Source organism: Anolis sagrei, chromosome 1, assembly GCF_037176765.1.
Source record: "Anolis sagrei isolate rAnoSag1 chromosome 1, rAnoSag1.mat, whole genome shotgun sequence".
NCBI lineage: Eukaryota > Metazoa > Chordata > Lepidosauria > Squamata > Dactyloidae > Anolis > Anolis sagrei.
The window spans coordinates 12,736,944-12,760,625 of NC_090021.1; the positions used below are offsets into that span (position 1 = coordinate 12,736,944).

At 42.1% G+C, this 23,682-nt stretch overlaps 1 protein-coding gene across 1 annotated transcript in view; it reads right to left on the reverse strand.

The window, feature by feature from the left end:
• PAPOLG (poly(A) polymerase gamma) overlaps positions 1–23,682 on the reverse strand; it is a 38,252-nt gene that overhangs the window by 13,111 nt on the left and 1,459 nt on the right. The window contains exons 2-13 of the mRNA XM_067462806.1: positions 22,598–22,753; positions 22,416–22,482; positions 21,845–21,926; positions 21,409–21,518; positions 20,012–20,065; positions 15,924–16,035; positions 12,884–12,973; positions 10,962–11,100; positions 8,121–8,193; positions 7,118–7,238; positions 4,551–4,635; positions 1,792–1,845 (exon numbers count right to left, since the gene is read on the reverse strand). Coding sequence (XP_067318907.1) covers positions 1,792–1,845; positions 4,551–4,635; positions 7,118–7,238; positions 8,121–8,193; positions 10,962–11,100; positions 12,884–12,973; positions 15,924–16,035; positions 20,012–20,065; positions 21,409–21,518; positions 21,845–21,926; positions 22,416–22,482; positions 22,598–22,753 — 1,143 coding nt within the window. The remainder of the gene's footprint in view (positions 1–1,791; positions 1,846–4,550; positions 4,636–7,117; positions 7,239–8,120; positions 8,194–10,961; positions 11,101–12,883; positions 12,974–15,923; positions 16,036–20,011; positions 20,066–21,408; positions 21,519–21,844; positions 21,927–22,415; positions 22,483–22,597; positions 22,754–23,682) is intronic.

Consider the following 23,682-nt stretch of genomic DNA (forward strand, 5'->3'; position numbering starts at 1 on the left):
AGCCAAATTCATGGTGCAGGTCATGACTTATAAAGCCCTAAACGGTTCGGGCTCCACCTATCTCTGCAATCGCATCTCCTTCTATGAACCGGCATGAACTCTAAGATCTTCCGGGGAGGCCCTCCTTTTGCTCCCACCACCATCACAAGTACATTTGGTGGGAATGAGGGAGGGCCTTCTCAGTGGTGGCTCCCTCGCCTCTGGAACGCCCTTCCAAAGGAAATAAGACAGGCCCCATTCCTCCTCTCCTTTCGTAAGAGCTTGAAGACCTGGTGGTTTCAACAAGTTCTAGCCCAGCCCCAAACATTGTTGAATATGGCCTTATACTTCCTACCTATTACCCTGGTCATCCCTCTAATAGGCCCTGGAAATGAGCAGCCACAGACACGTACCGGCTATTGCTGTTAGCCTGTTATAGCACTGCACTTAATTCCTAGTCCCCTCATATTTTGAGTTTACACTAGCCTCAGCCTGGCCTTTTAATTCCTCTAAACAGACAGGATTATTTTTAATATATATGTGTTATTGTGATAATTTTATGCTTATGTTCTTTTGTTAATTTTATGTCATGCTGTTCGTGATGTTTCTTGGAAATCACCCTAAGTCCCCCTTGGGGAGATAGTTGTTGTTCATTCGTTCAGTCGTCTCCGACTCTTCGTGACCTCATGGACCAGCCCACGCCAGAGCTCCCTGTCGGCCGTTACCACCCCCAGCTCCCTCAAGGTCAGTCCAGTCACTTCAAGGATGCCATCCATCCATCTTGCCCTTGGTCGGCCCCTCTTCCTTTTGCCTTCCACTTTCCCCAACATAATTGTCTTCTCTAGGCTTTCCTGTCTCCTCATGATGTGGCCAAAGTACTTCAACTTTGTCTCTAGTATCTTTCCCTCCAGTGAGCAGTCGGGCTTTATTTCCTGGAGGATGGACTGGTTGGATCGGATCTTCTCGCAGTCCAAGGCACTCTCAGCACTTTCCTCCAACACCACAGCTCAAAAGCATCGATCTTCCTTCGCTCAGCCTTCCCTAAGGTCCAGCTCTCACATCCGTAGGTGACTACAGGGAATACCATGGCTTTGACTAGGCAATGGATCTTTGTTGCCAGTCTGATGTCTCTACTCTTCACTATTTTATCGAGACTGGACATTGCTCTCCTCCCAAGAAGTAAGCGTCTTCTGATTTCCTGGCCACAGTCTGCATCTGCAGTAATCTTTGCACCTAGAAATACAAAGTCTGTCACAGCCTCCACGGTTTCTCCCTCTATTTTCCAGTTGGGGAGATAGAGCAATATATAAATAAAGTTTTATATTATTATTATTATTATTATTATTATTATTATTATTATTATTATTGAAGACCGACAGGTCAGAGGTCCGAATCTGGGGAGAGCGTCGATGAGCTCCCTTTGTCAGCTTCAGCTCTCCATATGGGGACATGAGAGAAGCCTCCCACAAAGGTGGTAAAACATCAAACATCCGAGTGTACCCTGGGCAATGTCCTTGCAGACGGCCAATTGTCTCATACCAGAAGCAAATTGCAGTTTCTCAAGTCACTCCTGACACGAAAAAAAAAGTGGTGGAAGTAGCTATTACTGAATACTATTTCAGAGATATTGGCACAGAAAGCAACAGAGTTGAGTAGGAAGACAGATGGAAGCTGGTTAAACAAAGCAAGTAATATTTCCAGAACAGCTGGGGAATAAAGGTGTGCCTGGATATTGACAATATCTCCTGTTCTGATTCCTAATTGCTTTAATACAAAAGTGGAAGGCTAGCATCAGTATTGCTTATGACTTACCATTCCAAATGGTGCTCTTCAGTGAAAGAACTGGCTGTCAGTACGATGTAATGCCTGGAAATATAGTTTCACAGTGTTTGACCAACTTTAGGAGTGACAGTAAAAAGCCTTTTCCTTCTTTTACATCTATCTATGTCTTCTCATAGTATAGAAATAACCAGTTACAGACAACATATTACACTATGTAACACGATTTTGGTTCCTGGGTTATAAATGTCATTTCCTATCTGTGCTGGTACAGTCTAGTCGTATCTAACTCTGGGGGGTAGTGCTCATCTCCATTTCTAAGCCGAAGAGCTGGCATTGTCTGTAAACACCTCCAAAGTCATGTGGCCAGTATGACTGCACGGAGCACCATTTACCATCCCGCCAATGCAGTACCTATTGATCTACTCACATTTGCATGTTTTTGAACTGTTAGGTTGGCAGGAGCTGGGGCTAACTGCAGGAGCTGAACCTGTCCCGCGGATTTGAACTGCAAACCTTCCATTCCACAAGTTCAGCAGCTCAATGTTTTAACCATTGTGCCACCGTGGCCTCTACAGCCCGATATATCTATCTATCTATCTATCTATCTATCTATCTATCTATCTATCTGAGCCCCTGGTGGCACAGTGGGTTAAAGTGCTGAGCTGCTGAGCTTGTTGACCGAAAGGTCGCAGGTTCGATTCCGGGGAGCTGCATGAGCTTCCGCCGTCAGCCCTAGCTTCTGCCAACCTAGCAGTTCAAAAACATGCAAATGTGAGTAGATCAATAGGTACCGCTCCGGTGTGAAGGTAACGGCGCTCCATGCAGTCATGCCGGCCACATGACCTTGGAGGTGTCTATGGACAATGCCGGCTCTTCGGCTTAGAAATTGAGATGAGCACCACACCCCAGAGTCGGACACGGCTGGACTTAATGCCAGTGGACAACCTTTACCTACCTACCTATCTACCTACCTACCTACCTGTCTGTCTATCTATCTATCTATGTATCTATCTATCTATCTATCTATCTGTCTATCTGTCTGTCTGTCTGTTTTTGTTGTTTATTTGTTCAGTCGCTCTATATATGGCTGGAGTTACACTTAAAAATGTACTTGTTCTGACTTGCATACTTAATTCAATTTAAGTATGCATACTTAAGAACAAGCCTACAGAAGCTATCTTGTTTGTAACTCTGGGACTGCCTGTAATGAGTTCAATAACAAAGCTATTTTCTTGCAGCTGACTAATATGGCTACCCAAATGGCTCCTTTTCTTCAGCATGCATCACTTGGCAAATGCTTTTTTAAAAATATGTGTCAATGTATTGTCAAAGGCTTTTATGGCCGGAATCACTGGGTTGTTGTAGGTTTTTTCGGGCTATAAAGCCATGTTCTAGAGGCATTCTCTCCTGACGTTTCGCCTGCATCTATGTAAAGCATCCTCAGAGGTTGTGAGGTCTGTTGGAACTAGGAAAATTGGGTTTATATATCTGTGGAATGACCACAGTGGGACAAAGAAGTCTTGTCTGTTAGAGCTAGGTGTGAATGTTTCAACTGACCACCTTGACCAATCCTGCAGAAGTGAGTCAACAGACCCACCAAGAAAATCCAACAAATGCTATGTTCAGCAAAGGACAAGAGGGATCCTCTCACTTCTGCAGAAGTCTACCATTTACCATGCAGCTGTGGACAAGTCTACATAGGTAAAGATAAAGGTAGTCCCCTGACATTAAGTCCAGTCATCTCTGACTCTGGGGTGTGGTGCTCATCTCCATTTCTAAGCCGAAGAGCCAGCGTTGTCCGTAGACACCTCCAAGGTCATGTGGCCGGCATGACTGCATGGAGCACTGTTACCTTCCCACCAGAGAGGTACCTATTGATCTACGAACATTTGCATGTTTTCAAACTGCTAGGTTGGCAGAAGCTAGGGCTGGCAGCGGAAGCTCACGCCGCTCCCCGGAATCGAACCTGTGACCTTTCGATCAACAAGCTCAGCAGCTCAGTGCTTTAACCCACTGCGCCACCGGGGGCTCCTCAAGTCTACATAGGGACCACCAAACACAGAGTTGCCCAAACATGAATCAAGGAACATGAAAGGCACTGCAGACTACTTCAGCCAGAGAAGTCAGCCATAGCAGAGCACCTGATGAACCAACCTGGACACAGCATATTATTTGAGAACACAGAAATGCTGGACCACCCTCACAACCACCATGTCAGACTACACAGAGAAGCCATTGAGATCCACAAGCATGTGGACAATTTCAACAGAAAGGAAGAAACCATGAAAATGAACAAAATCTGGCTACCAGTATTAAAAAAAACTCTAAAATTACAACAGCAAAACAATAGAGAGGAAACAATCAGGGACAGCTAATCACCTCTCAACAAAAGATTGCCCCAGGCACTGCCAGGCCATCAAATGCTAATTAAGGTGGTCAGTTGAAACATTCACACCTAGCTCTAACAGACAAGAGTTTTGTCCCACCCTGGTAATTCCACAGATATATAAACCCAATTATCCTACTTCCAACAGACCTCACAACTTCTGAGGATGCTTGCCATAGATGCAGGCGAAACGTCAGGAGAGAATGCCTCTAGAACATGTCCACATAGCCTGAAAAAAACCCTACAACAACCCAATCTGTGTCAAGTTTATTAAATATGTTTTCATAAAGGAAATCCCCCTTGCTATTATTTCTATTCCACTTTAAAAATACTTCTTAAACTACTTTGATACCTTGTCAACTAAAATTAAGTTGCTTAAAACAGATTTTGAAATAATAGGTACTTGTATTTTTGGAAAAAATTGGGTGGTTCCAGTAGCTTTGGCCAGTCCGACTTTCCTTGAAAAATCTCATCTGTGACCACGAGACCTGTTGAAACACAAGGCCGTTCTATAAATAATGTATGACAAACTTTGGCAGATCTAAATAAGGAATTGTTGAGGTACTTCCCCAGAAGCAGAGACCTGCAAGTTTAGAAAGGAACAGAAAGATCACCTGGTACAAAGTCAGAACACAGAAACAGGAAACTAAAAGTTCTCAAACTTTTGGATCCTTGCCAAGAACCACAGACACTTCTTCCGACCTTCCTCCTCCATTCACTAATTTGTGCCTCCCAAAAGTCATGGGGCTACCACCACAATTATTACATTTAGGTCTGATCACAGTGTAGGTCTCTCTACCCAATAACAGGCAGGGCTTGGGAAATGCAACATGTCATGAAGCCTCATCATGTGTTCAACTAGATGTTGTTAAGAGATAGGCAGAGTGACACGAATGCAGCAACTGCTTTGCATGTCATTTCAATACTTCCCCTATTCTCAACTTCCGCCTCTTGTATGCTCTCCTAAGACATTTCTCAGAAAAGATTTTACTTTGAAGCCTGCTTATTGTGACTTGCAGTTTTTAACTGCTGTAAATCTTATCCATTTGTGTGCTTAATTAACTGGATGTTCTTAATATCATTACCTTCTTCTGTCTGCTTCTGGAGTGGCCACTTCTAGAAATAGTTTTCTAAGATCTACAGAGACACTCGCTGGAACACCTCAGCAAGCAAGAGTCCAAAAGTGGCAGGCTCAAACCCAGAAGCTCAATCAATGGCTGATACCAAATGAGAGATTCCCCCCTGGGCACACAGAAAACTAGGCAACTTGGAAGGCGCTGAACAGACTGTGCTCTGGCACCACGAGGTGCAGAGCCAACCTTAGGAAATGGGGCCACAAAGTGGAATCCACGACATGTGGAGAAGAGCAAACCACTGACCACCTGCTGCAATGCAACCTGAGCCCTACTACATGCACAATGGAGGACCTTCTTATAGTAACACCAGAGGTACTCCAAGTGGCCAGCTACTGGTCAAAGGATATCTAATCAACTACCAAGCTTGCAAACGTTTGTTTTGTTTTGTTTGTTTGTTTGATAAAAATGCATTACAATTGTTTGGTTTGCTCCTGACACGATAAATAAATAAATAAATAAATCTCATTACCTTCATACCTTGTACATTTATGGTGCAATAAGGGTCTTTGGAGCATAATAAAATGTTGTTGTTGACTTGCAAAATATTTAAAAAAAACATATCTACAGTGTATCTTGGTGATTCTACATTAAAGATCAGGCATGGGCAAATCTGTCCTTTCCAGGTGTTTTGGACTTCAACTCCCACAATTCCTAACAGTCTACCAGCCTCATAACCTCTGAGGATACCTGCCACATATGCAGGTGAAACGTCAGGAGAGAATGCTTCTAGAATATGGCCATTCTGTTGTTCATGGGAGTCCTGTGTGCCACATTTGGTTCAATTCCATCATTGGTGGAGTTCAGTATGCTCTTTGATTGTAGGTGAACTATAAATAACAGCAACTACAACTCCCAAATGACAAAATCAAATTTTTGAGTGATGGTCACTTCTTGGGTTACTAGGTATCTTGTGGCCAAATTTGGTGGCAATTCGCCCAGTGGTTTTTGAGTTATGCTAATTCAACAAACATTACATTTTTATTTATATAGACTAGCTATCCCCTGCCACATGTTGCCGTGGCCCAGTCTGGTGATCTGGAAAATAAAGTAATAGGAAAGTGTTGGTTTCTAATATATGTAATTTCTTTATGCTTGTGGGTAAACAATATTTGATTGTTTTCTTGCCCTGGTGAAGGGAGTTGGACCTGGGTAGCCTTAAGTATTTTCTATTGGTCACAGGGGTTCTGTGTAGGAAGCTTGCCCCAATTCTGTCGTTACTGGGGTTCAGAATGCTCTCTGATTGTAGGTGAACTATAAATCCCAGTAACTAAAACTCCCAAATGTCAAGGTCTATTTTCCCCAAACTCCATCTGTATTCATATTTGGGCATATGGAATATTCGTGCCAAGTTTGGTCCAGATCCATCATTGTTTGAGTCCACAGTGCACTCTGGATGTAGGTGTACTACAACTCCCAAACTCAAGGTCAATGCCCACCAAACCCTTCTAGTATTTTCTGTTGGTCATGGGAGTTCTGTGTGCCATGTTTGGTTCAATTCCATAGTTGGTGGAGTTCAGAATGCTCTTTGATTGTAGGTTGACTATAAATCCCAGCAACTACAACTCCCAAATGACAAACTCAATTTTTTGAATGATGGACATGGATTGGGTTGTTAGGTGTATGCTGTCCAAATTTGGTGTCAATTTGTCCAGTGGTTTTTGAGTTATGCTAATCCCACAAACGAACATTACATTTTTATTTATATAGATGGTATGTAAAAATGAGTCTCAATCGGAAAACTACCACAGAAAGCCAAGGATACAAGGCAACCATTTTATATCCCTGAACTTTAAGCACTGCTGCCTATGGAAAAGGATGGACTGGATTGGCTTACCGTGTTTGAATTCTTCTACCATTATGGCTCGGGTTGAAGTGGACACATTGTAAGTCGAATTCTGCTGAGGGTAGGCTGGTGTGATGATGGGCATCAGATGATACCGGTCAGATGGGTTTACCTGTGGCATACAATGGGGGGAAAGCTGCTGAAGCATAGCAATGAGAAGTAATTAGACCCACTCCCCATTTTAAAACCCTTCCTCACCAATGAATTTAATTTTTTGTATCATGTCAGAAGTGACTTGAGAAACTGCAAGTCGCTTCTGGTGTGAGAGAATTGGCCGTCTGCAGAGACGTTGCCCAGGGGATGCCCAGAACTTCCTGACCATGAGAGCTGTTCAGAAGTGGAACTCTCTGCCCCAGAGTGTGGTGGAGGCTCCTTCTTTGGAGGCTTTTAAACAGAGGCTGGATGGCCATCTGTCAGGGGTGCTTTGAATGCAATATTCCTGCTTCTTGGCAGGGGGTTGGACTGGATGGCCCATGAGGTCTCTTCCAACTCTATGATTCTATGATTCTACCATCCTGTTGGAGGCTTCTCTCATGTCTCTGCATGGGAAAGTGGGGCTGACAGACAGGTGCTCACCCTGTGTTGCAGATTCAAACCGCCAACCTTCAGGTCAGCAGTTCAGCCGGCACAAGGGTTTAACCCATTGCACCAGTAGTGCTGCATTCCCCCCCCCCCCCTTGGCTTATACTCGAGTCAATACGTTTTCCAGTTTTTCTGTGGTAAAATTAAGTGCCTTGGCTTATGTTCGGGCCGGCTTATACGTGAGCATATACGGTACTTGGCAATACCACTAACTCGGAAACAGTACCTTTTGGGACAACTCTCCGAATCCCCTAGGCAAGCATTTGCCACGCCAAAATGGCAACAATGCTGCGACTTGTCCAGAAAAGGAAGCTTTGCAAGTCCTAATTTTTCCTTTCCATTCAGGAATGCAGCAACCCAAAACAGAGTCCCCATCAAGGGTGACAGGAATGTCTATATTTATTATACAAACCCTGGGGTCCCAAACAGGCAAGTTGAGATTGCTCTCTTCAGGTTCTTTCAACAAGACAGGAGTGGGCCATTCCCTGCAAGAGAAAGATGAGCGACGTTGGCTGCTGATGTGTAGACAGACACCGATAGTCCTCCCATCCTTTTGTTAGGCACGTGTTTCTCCATTGCAGCCTAGGAATATCTCATTTCTGTAGATATATACATCTGCAATCTTACTTATGCTGATAGTCTGACAAATTATAGACCAGGCAAGGGCAAACTTTGGCCCTCCAGGTGTTTTGGACTCCAACTCCCACAAAGTTTGCCCATGCCTGGTATCGACAGACAAAACAGCTTGCTCCCTCCTCCCTATGACTTCCTCTCACATATTTATACATGGCCCTCATCATGTCTCCTCTCAGCCTTCTCTTCTGAAGGCTAAACATGCCCAGCTTTTTCAGCCGCTCTTCATAGGGCTTGTTCTCCAGACCCTTGATCATTTTAGTCACCCTCTTCTGGACATATTTCAGCTTGTCGACCTCACCCTGAAATTGTTGTGCCCAGAATTGGACACTGTGTGATTCCAGGTGTGGTCTGACCAAGGCAGAATAGAGGGGTAGCATGACTTCAATGGATTCAGAGAAAACTGGCAAAAGAAGGCTCTCCACGGACAGTTCTTGGGAAAAATTGAGAGCCAAATTGACAAAGAAAAAACATGGATGTGGCTCACAAATGGAACTTTGAAAAAGGAGATGGAGGGCCTGATTCTGTCAGCCCAAGAACAAGCTATTAGAACATATGCTATCAAAGCCTATTAATGCAGGGCAAAATCCCATTGGCTTTTTTTGCTGCTGCATGACATTGTTGGTTCATGTTTAACTTGTTGTCCACGAGGACTCCAAGATCTCCTTCACATGTACCTCTCTTGAGCGAGGCATCATCCGCCATTCTGTATCTTTGCGTTTCCTTTTTTTCTGCCTAAGTGGAGTATCTTGCATTTGTCCCTGTTGAACTTCATTTTGTTAGTTTTGGCCCATCTCTCTAATCTGTCAAGATGGTTTTGAATCCTGCTCCTGTCTTCTGGAGTATTGGCTATCCCACCCAATTTGGTGTCTTCTGCAAATTTGATGATCTTGCCTTCTAACCCGTCATCTAAGTCATTAATAAAGATGTTGAATAATCAGAAGTACTTGATAAGAGCCCAACAGACCTTCATCCCCTATCCCTCAGCCCAATAGCCCCAACCCCTTCCTCCCTATCCCAAAAGCCACCTACCTTCTGCTCCCCAGCCCAAAAGCTCCCTACACCCCAACCCAAAGGCCTTCTTCTCCCTACTCAGTCAAATATCTCTTTGTCCCCTTTACTCCAATCCAATAACTCCCTATGCCTTACTCCCTAGCCTTATAGTCCCCTACCCTTCGTACTAACTCCCTATCTCCTATCCCTTAGTCTAATAGCTCTTTTACTCCTACCCTCCAGTCCAATAGCTTCCTACCCCTTATTTTCCAGCTTAATATCCCTTCATCCTCTCTCCTTCAGTCCAATAGCTGTTTATTCTTTATCCTCCTGCCAATTATTATTATTATTATTATTATTATTATTATTATTATTATTATTATTATTTACAGTATTTGTATACCGCTTTTCTCACTCAAAGCGGTTTACACATAAGTAAAGGCAAAATTCAATGCCAGTACGAACAATTACAATTATACACTACAGTTAGACATAAAACAAATTAAAACAATACATCCATAAGCAATAAAACAATCATTAAAAGAATAAAACAGTATCGCCCATCAAATCGCCGTTCCAGTCATTGTCTTTCCGAAATGCTGCATACATCTACTTCTATTGCCCGAAGGCCTGGTCTCAAAACCATGATGTTATTCCCCCCCCCTAAAAGCCAGGAGGGAGGGAGTGGATCTTACCTCATTTGGGATTGTGTTTCCTAGGCGGCGGGCCACAGCCGAGAAGGCCCTGTCTCTCGTCCCCACCAGACGCATCTATGCAGTTGACGGGAGCGAGAGCAGGGCCTCCCTGGATTTTTTTTTTGTCGTGTTAGGAGCAACTTGAGAAACTGCAAGTCACTTCTGGTGTGAGAAAATTGGCCGTCTGCAAGGACGTTGCCCAGGGGACGCCAGGATGATTTTGATGTTTTTTTTTATCATCCTTGTGGGAGGCTTCTCTCATGTCCCCGTATGAGGAGCTGGAGCTGATAGAGGGAGCTCATCCACCTCTCCTGGATTCAAACCTGTGACCTGTCAGTCTTTAGTCCTGCCGGCACAGGGGGCTCTGCCTCCCCGGATGATCTTAGATTACGAGATGGGATGTAGGGGTGGATGCGTTTGGACAATAACAGCTCTTTACCCTTCACCCCTCATCCTAAGAGCTCCTTGCTCCAAAAAAATAGTCAAATTCACCCCTAGTATTGGACTCAATAAACTTGTAGCTAGAGTGCTCTCTTGTCTTATTAGGACAGGCCCAGTGGAATGTTTATTTTAAGTAAGGGCTCTTGCAATGCTCGGAACAGCACATTTCTACTTATATCTCCTCCTCAATTTTCCTGCCTGCAAAACATGAGCTAATATACCATTATTAATCACTCAGAATATAATGCAAAAGTACTAACAGCCCTCCTAAAGGAAGGACTCTTTCCAGTGAACCACTCCAGATGATAAAGGCACGTTTACTGTAGCCAGCTTTTCACTCCTTGGAATAATGCCAAGGGCATCGTATTGTGAAATGGACAATTACATGAGTGCGTTCCTTGCCAGTTGTAACTTAATAGCAATGTTTTGATGGCCTGGGATGTAATCTATGTTCTGCCTACACTGCAGCTGATTTAGTATCAGATACTTACCAATTTGAAAAGATCACAAAGAATTTATGGACCAGCGTTGACGCCAAAGCGTTCGGGTACAACTGGCACGTCCTCGCCACCAGCATGGCCCAAGAAACACCACCAAGAAATCCCAGCATATTGGAATAAATGCCACGTCCTAAAGGAAGATATTTGTCATTCAGTATTAGGCAGCTTCAGATTAGCTTACTTTCTCCTCACCCCAGAGATAGGGTGGAATATAAATAAAAATTATTATAATTATTACTAGTAATGAGAAAGTGTTGGCTTCTAATATATGTAATTTCTTTATGCTTGTGGGTAAACAGTATTTCTTGTTGTTTCTTTGTCAGTGTTGCTGTAGAGATTGTCTAATTTGCCTACTCTGGAACATGCAACATACAATTGTCCTTCTTTAAGGGTTATATACATATGTGTGTGTGTGTGTGTGTGAATCATATCTATCAATCTATCTATCTATTTGGCTGGATGGCTCTTTGTCAGGAGGGCTTTGATTATGTTTTCTTGTCCTGTTGAAGGGAGTTGGACTGGATGGCCTTAAGGCAGCAATTCTCAACCTGGGGGTCAGGACACCTGAGGGAGTTGCGAGGGGATGTATTTATTTACTTCGTTTGTATACTGCCTTTCTCAGCCAGAGGCGACTCAAGGCAGTTCAAGGCCAAAGTCACCTCAAGGTGTAAGAGGGGTAGCCAAAGACCATCAGAAAGCACAGTATTTTCTGTTGGTCATGGGGGTTCTGTGAGGGAAGTTTGGCCCAATTCTACCATTGGTGGGGTTCAGAATGCTCTTTGATTGTAGGCGAACTATAAATCCCAGTAACTACAACTCACAAATGCCAAGGTCTATTTACCCAAATTCAATCTGTGTTCATAGTTGGACAGATTGAGTATTCATGCCAAGTTTGGTCCAGATCCTTCATTGTCTGAGTCCACAGTGCTCTCTGGATGTGGATGAACTACAACTCCCAAAATCAAGGTCAGTGCCCACCAAACCCTTCTAGTGTTTTCTGTTCGTCATGGGAGTCCTGTGTGCCAAGTTTGGTTCAATTCCATCGTTGGTGGAGTTCAGAATGCTCTTTGATTGTAGGTTAACTATAAATCCCAGCAACTACAACTCCCAAATGGCACAATCAATTTTTTTTGAGTGATGGTCACTCCTTGGGTTAGTAGGTGTCTTGTGCCCAAATTAGGTGTCAATTCGCCCAGTGGTTTTTGAGTTCTGTTAATCCCACAAACGAACATTACATTTTTATTTATATAGATTAATAATTTATTATTATTATTATTTGAAGCACAACAAGATGAGTCCACAGCAAACAAGATCACTCTGCTGGCTGTTGAATTGGATCATACGTCGGACATTTCCCAATTGTTTAGGATTGTGTGATGCATCGGCGAATAATGCATGCAAATCCTAGTAGGGTGGCCTTTTGCAGCTGGAAGATGGTAATTTTTTCAGCGCCAATTGTGTTTAAGTGCAGGCCAAGGTCTTTAGGCACTGCACCCAGTGTGCTGATCACCACTGGGACCAACTTTACTAGTTTGTGCCAGAGTCTTTGCAGTTATTATTATTATTGTGCCAGTCTTTGCAGTTATAATAATAATAATAATAATAATAATAATAATAATAATAATATCCATGAATAAAAACCCACAAACGTTACATATCAGCCACACATCCCAGTCTAGTTTTCAGCACTCAGCAGGAAAAGCAAGCCTACTTGGGAATGTTTCTCTGGAAACATCAAAGAGCATACAAAGTTTCAAGTTAAATCCTTGGGATTTGGGGCATAGTGGCCATGATGCTGATGCCGAGGCCCCATGCATATGTGACAGGCTCACTTGGCTTAGCCTAAAGAGTCATTTCAAGGACTATTAAGCATAGAGGCTGATGGCACAAAATGTGATGTATTAAGTACTTACGTTTCGCCCACAGTTTAATTGCCCTGAGTGTCAGCCTGAAGTTCTCCTTGTTTGGTACCAAATGAAGTATCTCATCAGTGACTCTGAAACCTGCCGGCAAAAGTTAAACCTTCATCATTAAACAAAGTCAAACTGGGCTACCAAGAAGCAGCAGGATTGTACCGCACAAAAAAAGAACATGGTACATAATAAGATTAATTTTGCTTGATTAAGTTGTCCTGCAAAACATGGCTTGGGCAGTTACAAGTGGAAATGCTAAGCTCACTTGACAACTACAGGAAGTTCTGGAATAATTTCCCTCCTTAAAGTGCCACTCTAGAAAGTGGTTTCTTGGTTCTGAGTTTTCCTAATTTAGAACCAGGAATTTTCAGGAATTTCCACCATGTTTTAGTGATATGGTGGAACCTTTTATTGGCTAACATGCATTTTCCACCTGTTTTCAGTACTATGGTCACGGTTTAGCAACACATACAGCTATCTTTGCTTGCTATTAGGACAAGGAATTTATTTATTTAGTATTTATTCATTTACAGCATTTATAATCCGCCCTTCCCACCCCGAAGGGAGACTCGGGGCAGATCACAGGACACATGCACAGCAAATATTCAATGCCATTAAATGGACAAGACAGACAACAGATAGAGGCATTTTTTTCCAATTTCGGCGTCCTGGAGGTTGTGCTTGATTCCGGCCACAGGAGGGTGCTGTTACTCCATCCTCTATGACGAAGAGCCTTGAACACAGATTTCCTTGTCGAAGGCTTTCATGGCTTGAATCACTACCTCTGAGGATGCCTGCCATAGATGCAGGCAAAACATCAGGAGAGAATACTTCTAGAACATGGCCATACAGCCCGAAAAACCTACAACAACCCAGTTTCTGGTATTTCCTTTATGGTGCCATAAAATACCTCCCCACTTAAGTGGTACCTAATTTCTCTAATCACAGCTATTTTTGAACTGCTTAGGTAGACAGTAAGCTGGGCTGAAGGTCGGGTGCTCCCTCCGACCCGGGTTTCGAACTGGCAACCTTTCGGAATTTATGCCTTTGCTCTGTATTAGTGGTTGTGATGGAAAACACACTCAGCAACTCTGTGGGTATCTGCTCTTCTTGGAATGTGGCCTTGAATCACTTTGAATTTGTCATACGATCTCTCAATCTTCATTTGTGATATTGCGACAATCCAGACCTGTCTTTCAGAGTTGTAAAAGCATTCTTTCCAGATACTTAGGGGCCAGCCTTAGCACAGCGGGTTAAACCGCAAGCTGCAGAAAATCTTGCCGATCGAAAGGTTGGCAGTTCAAGCCTGGGTCGGGGTGAGCTACTGCCATCAGTCCCAGCTTCTACTTACCAAGCAGTTTGAAAACAGCAATGCGAGTAGATAAATATGTACCGCTTGAAGTGGGGAGGTAATAAAAGGTACCCATGAGGACATGCCAATGATTCGATTGGGTAGATGTCTACGGACAACAAAGCTCCTCGGAATGGAAGATGGAGCGACAGCACCTCCCTGTGGCCGGAGTTGAACACAATCTCCAGATGCTGGATATAGAAATATATGGGAAAGCCTTTACCTCTGTTAATGTATTGTCTGTCTTTGTTAATTGTATAATGGCATTGAATGCTTGCTGTATATGTGTTCTGTAATGTGCTCTGAGGCCCCTCGGGGATATAGAGCAGAATATAAATAATAATAATATTATTATTATTACTAGCCATCCCCTGCCACACACTGCTGTGGCCAAGTCTGTGTATATGTACTTTGTGTGTATATATATTTGTGTATATGTGTGTTTGTGTATATATATGTGGTTTTGCGCATGCGTTGTAATGTATATTGGTATTTTTGGCTTTTAGGTCCCTTTTGCTGTTTTTCAGTGTTTTTATGAGTGATGGTCACTCATTGGCCTGAAACGTGTCTTGTGTCCAAATTTGGTGTCAATTCTTCCAGTGGTTTTTGAGTTATGTCAATCCCACAAACAAACATGACATTGTTATTTATATAGATTATTTTTATCATCATTATTATTATTTATAGCCATTCCCTGCCATACGTTGCTGTGGCCCAGTCTGTGTTTATGTGTTTTGTGTGTATATGTGTGTATACGTTTGTGCATATGTGTTTTTGCATGTGTATATGTGTTTGTGGTTTTGTGGATGCATTGTAATGTATTTTTTTGTTTTTTAAGTCTCTTCTGCTGTGTTTTTCAGTGTTTTTATGAGCGATGGTCACTCATTGGCTTGATAAGTGTATTGTGTCCAAATTTGATGTCAATTCATCCAGTGGTTTTTGAGTTGTGTTAATCCCACAAACAAACATTACATTTTTATTTATATAGATTATTAATTATTACTTGATAACACTACATTAGTGCAACCACTATTTAAAATAGAACTTCTGATATTAATCATCAGGCATGCTAGTTTAAATAGTGCACTAATTAACAGCCAATCATTCAATTACATGTTTGTCAACATTAAAAGCACCAGTTTTATAGGTGCTTCCAGACTTCAGGCTCCTAGAATTACTAGTCAAAAATATTAAGGAGCTTTGATGAGATGAGACTGTTTTATTGTTTTAATGATTGTTCTACTGTTTATGGATGTATTTTAATTTGATTTATGTCTAATTGTAATTGTATAATTGTAATTGTTTGTGCTGGCATTGAATTTTGCCATTACCTATGTGGAAACCGCTTTGAGTCCCTTTCGGGGTGAAAAAAGCAGTATACAAATACTGTAAATAAACAAATTTTCCATATTTTCTCCTTAATTGATTTTTTTGGGAGACTACAAAGAAAAGGAAGTTACAAAATGAAGAAAATATCACTTGGATTTCCAACGATTTTCTGCTAATGAGTTGGGGAGATTTCATGGCAAGAGTCTTGTCTCGAAACACCAGAAATTTTGCAAAACAAAGATTCATGCAATCACTGTATATTTTAGCATGTTTTTTTTATAGCAGCATCCATCTGGTTTTGAATTTTTAAAAATAGTGCTCAGTAGCCATTCACAGGCTTTTGGAAAAGGAAGAGGTTACCGTTTAAGCTTCGAATACATCTTATATCGAGGCTTTTCAGACTTGAATCATCTCGAAGATCCAGGTTATCAGAAATGGTGGGCAGCGGCAGCCTTGCAAACACAAGATCGATCTAGAAAGGTGAGAAATAAAAGCAGTTTCTCAACAGTGATCTGATTCAATGGTTTCCCAGCATCAGGCATGCTTGCTTGGCCAGTGCATCTGGCTCTAAGGCAGGCATGGGGAAACTTCAGCCCTCCAGGTGTTTTGGACTTCAACTCCTATAATTCCTAACAGCCTCAGGACCCTTCCATTTCCCCCACAGGAAATATACATATTCACATGAAATAGATATGCAAAATTATGGATAATAACAAACTCTATTAAAATGAAGTACTTTTGGCCTAGGAATACCATAGACTCATGCTGGAGGGTCTAGAACAGTGGTCCTCAACCTTCCTAAGGCCTCGACCCCTTAATACAGTTCCTCATGTTGTGGTGACCCCCAACCATAACATTATTTTTGTTGCTACTTCACAACTGTAATCTTGCTCCTGTTATGAATTGTAATGTAAATATCTGATATGCAGGATGTATTCTCATTCACTAGACCAAATTTGGCACAAATACATGATAAGTCCAAATTTGAATACTGGTGGAGTTAGATGGGGAAATGATTTTGTCATTTGGAAGTTGTAGTTGATGAGATTTATAGTTCACCTATGATCAAAGAACATTCTGAACTCCACCAATGATGGAATTGAACCAAACTTGCCACACACAGAACTCCCATGACCAAGAGAAAATACTGGAAGGGTTTGGTGGGCATTGAGCTTGAGTTTGGGAGTTGTAGTTCACCTATACCCAGAGAGCACTGTGGATTCAAACAATGATGGATCTGGACCAAACTTGGCACGAATACTCAATAAGCCCAAATGTGAACACTGGTGAAGTTTGTGGAAAATAGATCTTGACATTTGGGAGTTATAGTTACTGGGATTTATCGTTCACCTACAATCAAAGAGCATTCTGAACCCCACCAAAATAGAATTGGGCTAAACCTCCCACACAGAACCCTTATGACCAACAGAAAATACAGGACTGAGATCAGGCTGGCACGCCTATATAGGATATGATAAAGCCAGTAAAGAAAAACAATTCGGTAACCATTTTGTACGTTCATCTTTAATCAAGGTGTGGAATAGATACAAAGATAAATTTTACAAAAAAACCCCACTATGGTTGTCGCCACTGGAAGCCTCACAAAGCAGAATTCTAGGATGGAACGATTGGCCTAGCTACAAGGACATAATAAGAAAAGAAAGAGGAGAATTCAAGATCAAAACCCAACAAGAACTAAAAGACATAAATAGTAAAATCTCATGGTACCAATACGAACAAATTAAACAACATTTCAAGAGAGATAAAGAAAAAGGATTCGAAGAAGGTCCCTGTTTCTGGGACAAAATAATGCAATCAGAAAACAAATTAATTTCTAAAATATACAAAAAACTGCTGGAGGAGGAAGGAGACGCAGGAAAAGAAAAAACATACATGAAGAAATGGAGGGACAACATAGGAAGAGAGATTAAAAAAGAAGAATGGGAAGAAGTCTGGAATAAGAAGTTAAAATACTCAAAGGCAATGGAACTCAAAGAAAATTGGCTTAAAGTTGCTTACAGGTGGTATATAACGCCCCACAGATTAGGAAAAATCAATAAAAATACGAACACCAAATGTTGGAAATGCGGAAAACAGGAAGGGACATATTACCACCTATGGTGGATCTGCCCAAAAGCAACAAACTATTGGAGAAAAATACAAAAAACATTACAAAAAATACTGAAGACTAATATACCGTGGAAACCCGAAATCTTCTTACTAGGGATACATAATATAAAATTGGAAAAAAACAAAGATAAAATACTATTTTTATTGTTGACTGCAGCCAGAATAGTCTATGCAAGACATTGGAAAGGAAAAGATCCTCCAGAAGAAAAGGAATGGTTAACGAAAATCTTGGATATAAGAAATATGGATAAATTAACATATATACTTTCCAAAAGAAGGGGCACTCCAACAGCTGAAACAGATTGGAAAGATGTAACAACATATCTAGCAGAAGGAAAAAATATGGAAATATTCACATGAAAGAAGCTGAAAGAAAAGACAAATAAGGGGAGAGCTGAAAAGAGACGAAGAGGGAAAGCAAGAAGAGGGAAAGAATGAAGGAATAGGAAGAACCTCCCAAAGATACCGGGAAGTCAATGACAGAACAGAACACACATACCCCTGTCCCCCACGCCCTTCCTCACAATCCCCTCCCAACTCCTCGCTTCTACACCCAGTACACTGTAGTTATAAATATACCACCTGTTGTAAATACTCAGAAACCACATTGCTTTCTATCCTTTTCTAAGCCTTTAGCCCCTCCCTTACCCCCCCTACACCCTCTTCCCCACCCCTCCCATCAGACTTTTCATGTTTGTTTTTACTTTTTATGAAAATTTAATAAAGATTATTTTAAAAAAAGAAAAAGAAAATACAGTGTTTTTTGGTGGTCTTTGGTGACCCCTCTGAAACCTGCTCGTGACCCCCTTAGGGGTCCCAACCCCCAGGTTGAGAAACACTGGTCTAGAAAATGCATAAAGAAGAGATATTTTCTCAGTTCTTGTGGGTTTTTTTCGGGCTATATGGCCATGTTCTAGAGGCATTTCTCCTGACGTTTCGCCTGCATCTATGGCAGGCTTCCTCAGAGGTCTGCTGGAGCTGGGAAAAAAGGGGTTTATATATCTGTGGACTGACCAGGGTGAGACAAAAGGCTTTTGTAAGTTGGGCTAGGTGTGAATCTTTTCAACTGACCACCTTGATTAGCATACAATGGGCTGACTGTGCCTGGAGCAAACTCTTAATGAAAGGTGATTAGATGTCCCTGCCTGTTTTTCTCTCTGCTGTTTTAATTTTAGAATTTTTTAATACTGGTAGCCAGATTTTGTTCATTTTCATGGTTTCTTCCTTTCTGTTGAAATTGTCCACATGTTTGTGGATTTCAATGGCTTCTCTGTGTAGTCTGACATGGTGGTTGTGAGAGTGGTCCAGCATTTTTGTGTTCTCAAATAAAATGCTGTGTCCAGGTTGGTTCATCAGGTGCTCTGCTATGGCTGATTTCTCTGGTTGGAGTAGTCTGCAGTGCCTTTCATGTTCCTGGATTCTTGTTTGGGCAATGCTGCGTTTGGTGGTCCCTATGTAGACTTGTCCACAGCTGCATGGTATGCGGTAGACTCCTGCAGAGGTGAGAGGATCCCTCTTGTCCTGAACGTAGCATTTGTTGGATTTTCTTGGTGGGTTTGTAGATTGTTTGTATGTTGTGTTTCCTCATCAGCTTTCCTATGCGATCAGTGGTTCCCTTGATGTATGGCAGGAACACTTTTCCTCTGGGTGGATCTTCATCTTTACTCTTGTGGCTTGTTCTTGGTCTTTCAGCTCTTCTGATGTCTGAGGTGGAATATCCATTGGCCTGGAGAGCCCAGTTGAGGTGGTTCAGTTCATCTTGGAGGAGGTGGGGTTCACAGATTCTTTTTGCACGGTCTGCCAAGGCTTTAATGGTGCTTCTTTTTTGACTTGGGTGATGGTTGGAGTTTTTATGTAGATATCTATCTGTGTGTGTGGGTTTTCTGTAAAAAAGCCTTTTGTCTCACCCTGGTCAGTCCACAGATATATAAACCCCTTTTTTCCCAGCTCCAGCAGACCTCTGAGGAAGCCTGCCATAGATGCAGGCGAAACGTCAGGAGAAATGCCTCTAGAACATGGCCATATAGCCCGAAAAAACCCACAAGAACTGAGTGATTCCGGCCATGAAAGCCTTCGACAATACAAGAGATATTTTGTTTGGCATGGGTAAATGTAACTGTGGTTACTGGGCCCGTGGATAACAGGGACACAATTGATCATTCTATAAGGAGATCTTGGTAAGGGAAGAATGGGTCAATCTCTTTCTGGACAGTTACTTTATCTCACAGTTTATATATTGTCTAATCTGTGCCTAATACCAGCTGAAGCACACACTTGCTCCATATAAATGTAAAATGAAGAAAAAAGGAAAAAATTACCTCAATATCATCAAATTCAAATTTTATTACTGGCACATATGCGTCTTCGACTGCCTGCAGAAACAGGAGAAAAAGAGCTTTCATTCAAAGTTTTATTGTTGGTAATTAATGAAAGTGTGATTGATTGATTGATTTAAATGTTTTGTATACCGACCTTCTCACCTCTCTTGAGGGACTCAGACCGGTTTCCAACCATAATCTCATATACAATCAATAAAACATCATAAAACATTAAAACAACAATTACATTCAATAAATACAATGGTCAGTCATCCCACTAAAATCGGTGTTCATCATCCTCCATCCATATCTCAGGGTGTTGGCTCACTCGTCGAATGCCAGTCTCCATAACCACGTCTTCACCTGCTTCCTGAATGTCAGGATAGAAGGGGCGGTTCTGATCTCCGGTGGGAGAGAGTTCCAGAGTTGAGGGGCCACCACCAAGAAGGCCCTGTCCCTCGTTCCCACCAGACGCGCTTAATAATCTTGATGGTTCATAGGGGAGAATCTACCACGTCTATTCAATTACTTACCTTTTTGGCTAGTTACTATAAATTTGTATTGATAATAATAATAATAATAATAATAATAATAATAATAATGGAAAAGCTGACACGATATGAGGATTCAAAGATCAAACTGCAAAGACTCTGGCACAAACCAGTCAAGGTGGTCCCAGTGGTGATTGGCACACTGGGTGCAGTGCCTAAAGACCTTGGCCTGCACTTAAACACAATCAGCACTGACAAAATTAGCATCTGCCAGCTGCAGAAGGCCACCTTACTAGAATCTGCACGCATTATTCACTGATACATCACACAGTCCTAGACACTTGAGAAGTGTCCGACGTGTGATCCAATTCAACAGCCAGCAGAGTATCGTCTGTGGACTCATCTTGTGTTTCTAATAATAATAATAATAATAATAATAATAATAATAGACATCCTCCCGATCAAATTGCTGGCATGTCCTTATGGATGCCTTTTATTACCTCCCCGCTTAAAGCAATACCTATTTATCTACTCACATTTCTGTTTTCGATCTGCTAGGTGAGCAGAAGCTGTGGCTGATGGATTGTAAGATCCATAGGCCACATGCCTCTCCTGGCTCCCAGCATCTACAGCAGGCATGGGCAAACTTCAGCCCTTCAGGTCTTTTGGACTTCAACTCCCCGGTAGGCTGTTAGGAATTGTGGGAGTTGGAGTTCAAAGCCCCATGGAAGGCTGAAGTTTGCCCATGCCTGCCCTACATAGTTCAGGAGAGGAAACTGTGTTGGAGGCAAAGAGGTATCAACGCTTGTGTCTGTCATTTGTTTCACTTCTCTGCACCAATGGCATCTGAGTGAATACAGCCAAGCACACACACATAAGCTGGTGAAAGTGAAAATAGAAGCTTACTCTTAAGTTTCTGATGCCATCTTGAAGTTTCAGCTTTTCAAAGAATGACTGGAAGAAGTCCGATCTTTCCACGTGTCTGGGGGCAATACAGAGAGCATCTATGTCAGCACCTACAAAGGACAAGAGACAATTAACAATGGCTGGTGGCTTGAGATGGGCAGGACTGAAGGCGCACAGGTTGCAGGTTCAAATCCGTGGAGAGCACAGATGAGCTCCCTCTGTCAGCTCCAGCTCCCCATGCGGGGACATAAGAGAAGCCTCCCACAAGGATGGTAAAACATCAAAACATCCTGGTTTCCCCTGGACAACGTCCTTGCAGATGGTCAATTCTCTCATGTCAGAAGTGACTTACAGTTTCTCAAGTCACTCCTGACACACACACACAAAGCTCAAGATGAGCCATTTCATAGGTCAGGTCTGATAGGCAGAAGCATACCTTTCGTGTGCACTCCAAGCCGATAGGAGCCGAACGTCAATATTTTGCCACTGGAACTCAATGACACTGAAGGGGGGAGGTTCTGCAGGAAAGATGAGAACATTTTCACTTGTAAAAATTTCAATTTTTCAAAGATGACCACAGCATAAGATGAGCTTACTATTTATCATACATATGTAATAATTATTAGGAGTTATTTCTTAGAAGGAAAGCGGTTCTCATGTACACAAGATAATATCAATATCTGGCTGCTACACAAATAATAATAATAATAATTATTATTATTATTATTATAAAGGCTCTAGGTCTTTAAGATCATCTGGGAAGGCCCTGCTCTTGATCCCGCCATTGGCGCAAGTACGTCTGGCGGGGACAAGAGATAGGGCCTTCTCAGTGGTGGCCCCTCAGCTATGGAACGCCCTCTCTAGAGATATTAACATGGCCCCTTCCCTCTTAACATTCCAAAAAAAGCAAGCTTTTGCAGATGCAATATAACAGACATAGAGAAAAAACACATAAAACTATTAAGAAATCACCAGTTCAAGGAGCATAACACCGACAAATCTCTTACCTTATTTTTACCAACTTCCACAATCCACTCTTTGACCAGATTATTTAGTTTGTCCAGAACAACTAACCTGCAAGGAGGAAGGGTTTTAGAACAAACAAGACGTTAAAAATACAAGGATGGCAGGTGTAAGCTTCACAACATTATCCCACCATTATGTTTCGACTCTGCAAGTTCATCCTTACCTGCGATTCAGCTCTTCCTCGTCTTCAAACACACCAAAAGGCTTCATGGCTTCGATCAGCTTCTCTGTGTTGATGCGATCTATGTCCCTTGGAAATGCCAAGCTAATTGGAGAAGTGATTCCGTAGCGCCTCCGCGGCTGGTTCTCCAAATAAATTCTACATGGGCAGGAAAAGTCATATTAAAGATGGGCAAAGGAAATTGTTTTCCTTGTCACAGAGTAACAAAAAATCACTTACTTGCCAGAAAATCACATATAAGTATCAAAACAGGAACTATGGTGTTACTTGATGTATCCTTACATCTGAAGTAATGTTTGAAGGCATGGGCAAACTTGGCTGTTAGGAATTGTGGGAGTTGCAGTCCAAAACACCTGGAGGGACAAAGTTTGCCCATGTCTGCTCTAGATATACCTTAAATTACAATTGTTGTATTTTTCATTGTTTTTATGAGTGATGGTCACTCACTGGCCTGATAGGTGTCTTGTGTCCAAATTTGGTGTCAATTCGTCCAGTGGTTTTTGAATTATTTCAGGCATGTTTAGCCTGAAGAAGAGAAGGCTGAGAGGAGATATGATAGCCATGTATAAATATGTGAGAGGAAGCAAGCTTGTTTTCTGCTTCCCTGGAGACTAGGACGCAGAACAATGGCTTCAAACTACAAGAGAGGAGATTCCATCTGAACATGAGGAAGAACTTCCTGACTGTGAGAGCCGTTCAGCAGTGGAACTCTCTGCCCCGGAGTGTGGTGGAGGCTCCTTCTTTGGAAGCTTTTAAACAGAGGCTGGATGGCCATCTGTCAGGGGTGATTGGAATGCAATATTCCTGCTTCTTGGCAGGGGGTTGGACTGGATGGCCCATGAGGTCTCTTCCAACTATTTGAATCTATGATTCTATGATTTATTTACTATGCTTCTATACCGCCATTCTCAGCCCGAGGGCAACTCATGGCGGTTTACAAAACGGCACAATTCGATGCCCACAACAGCACAAAAATAATTTAAACATTAAAAACATTTAACACATTATACCCCCCCCCCCCCATATATATATTACCAGTATATTATACTATTAGTATTATATAACAT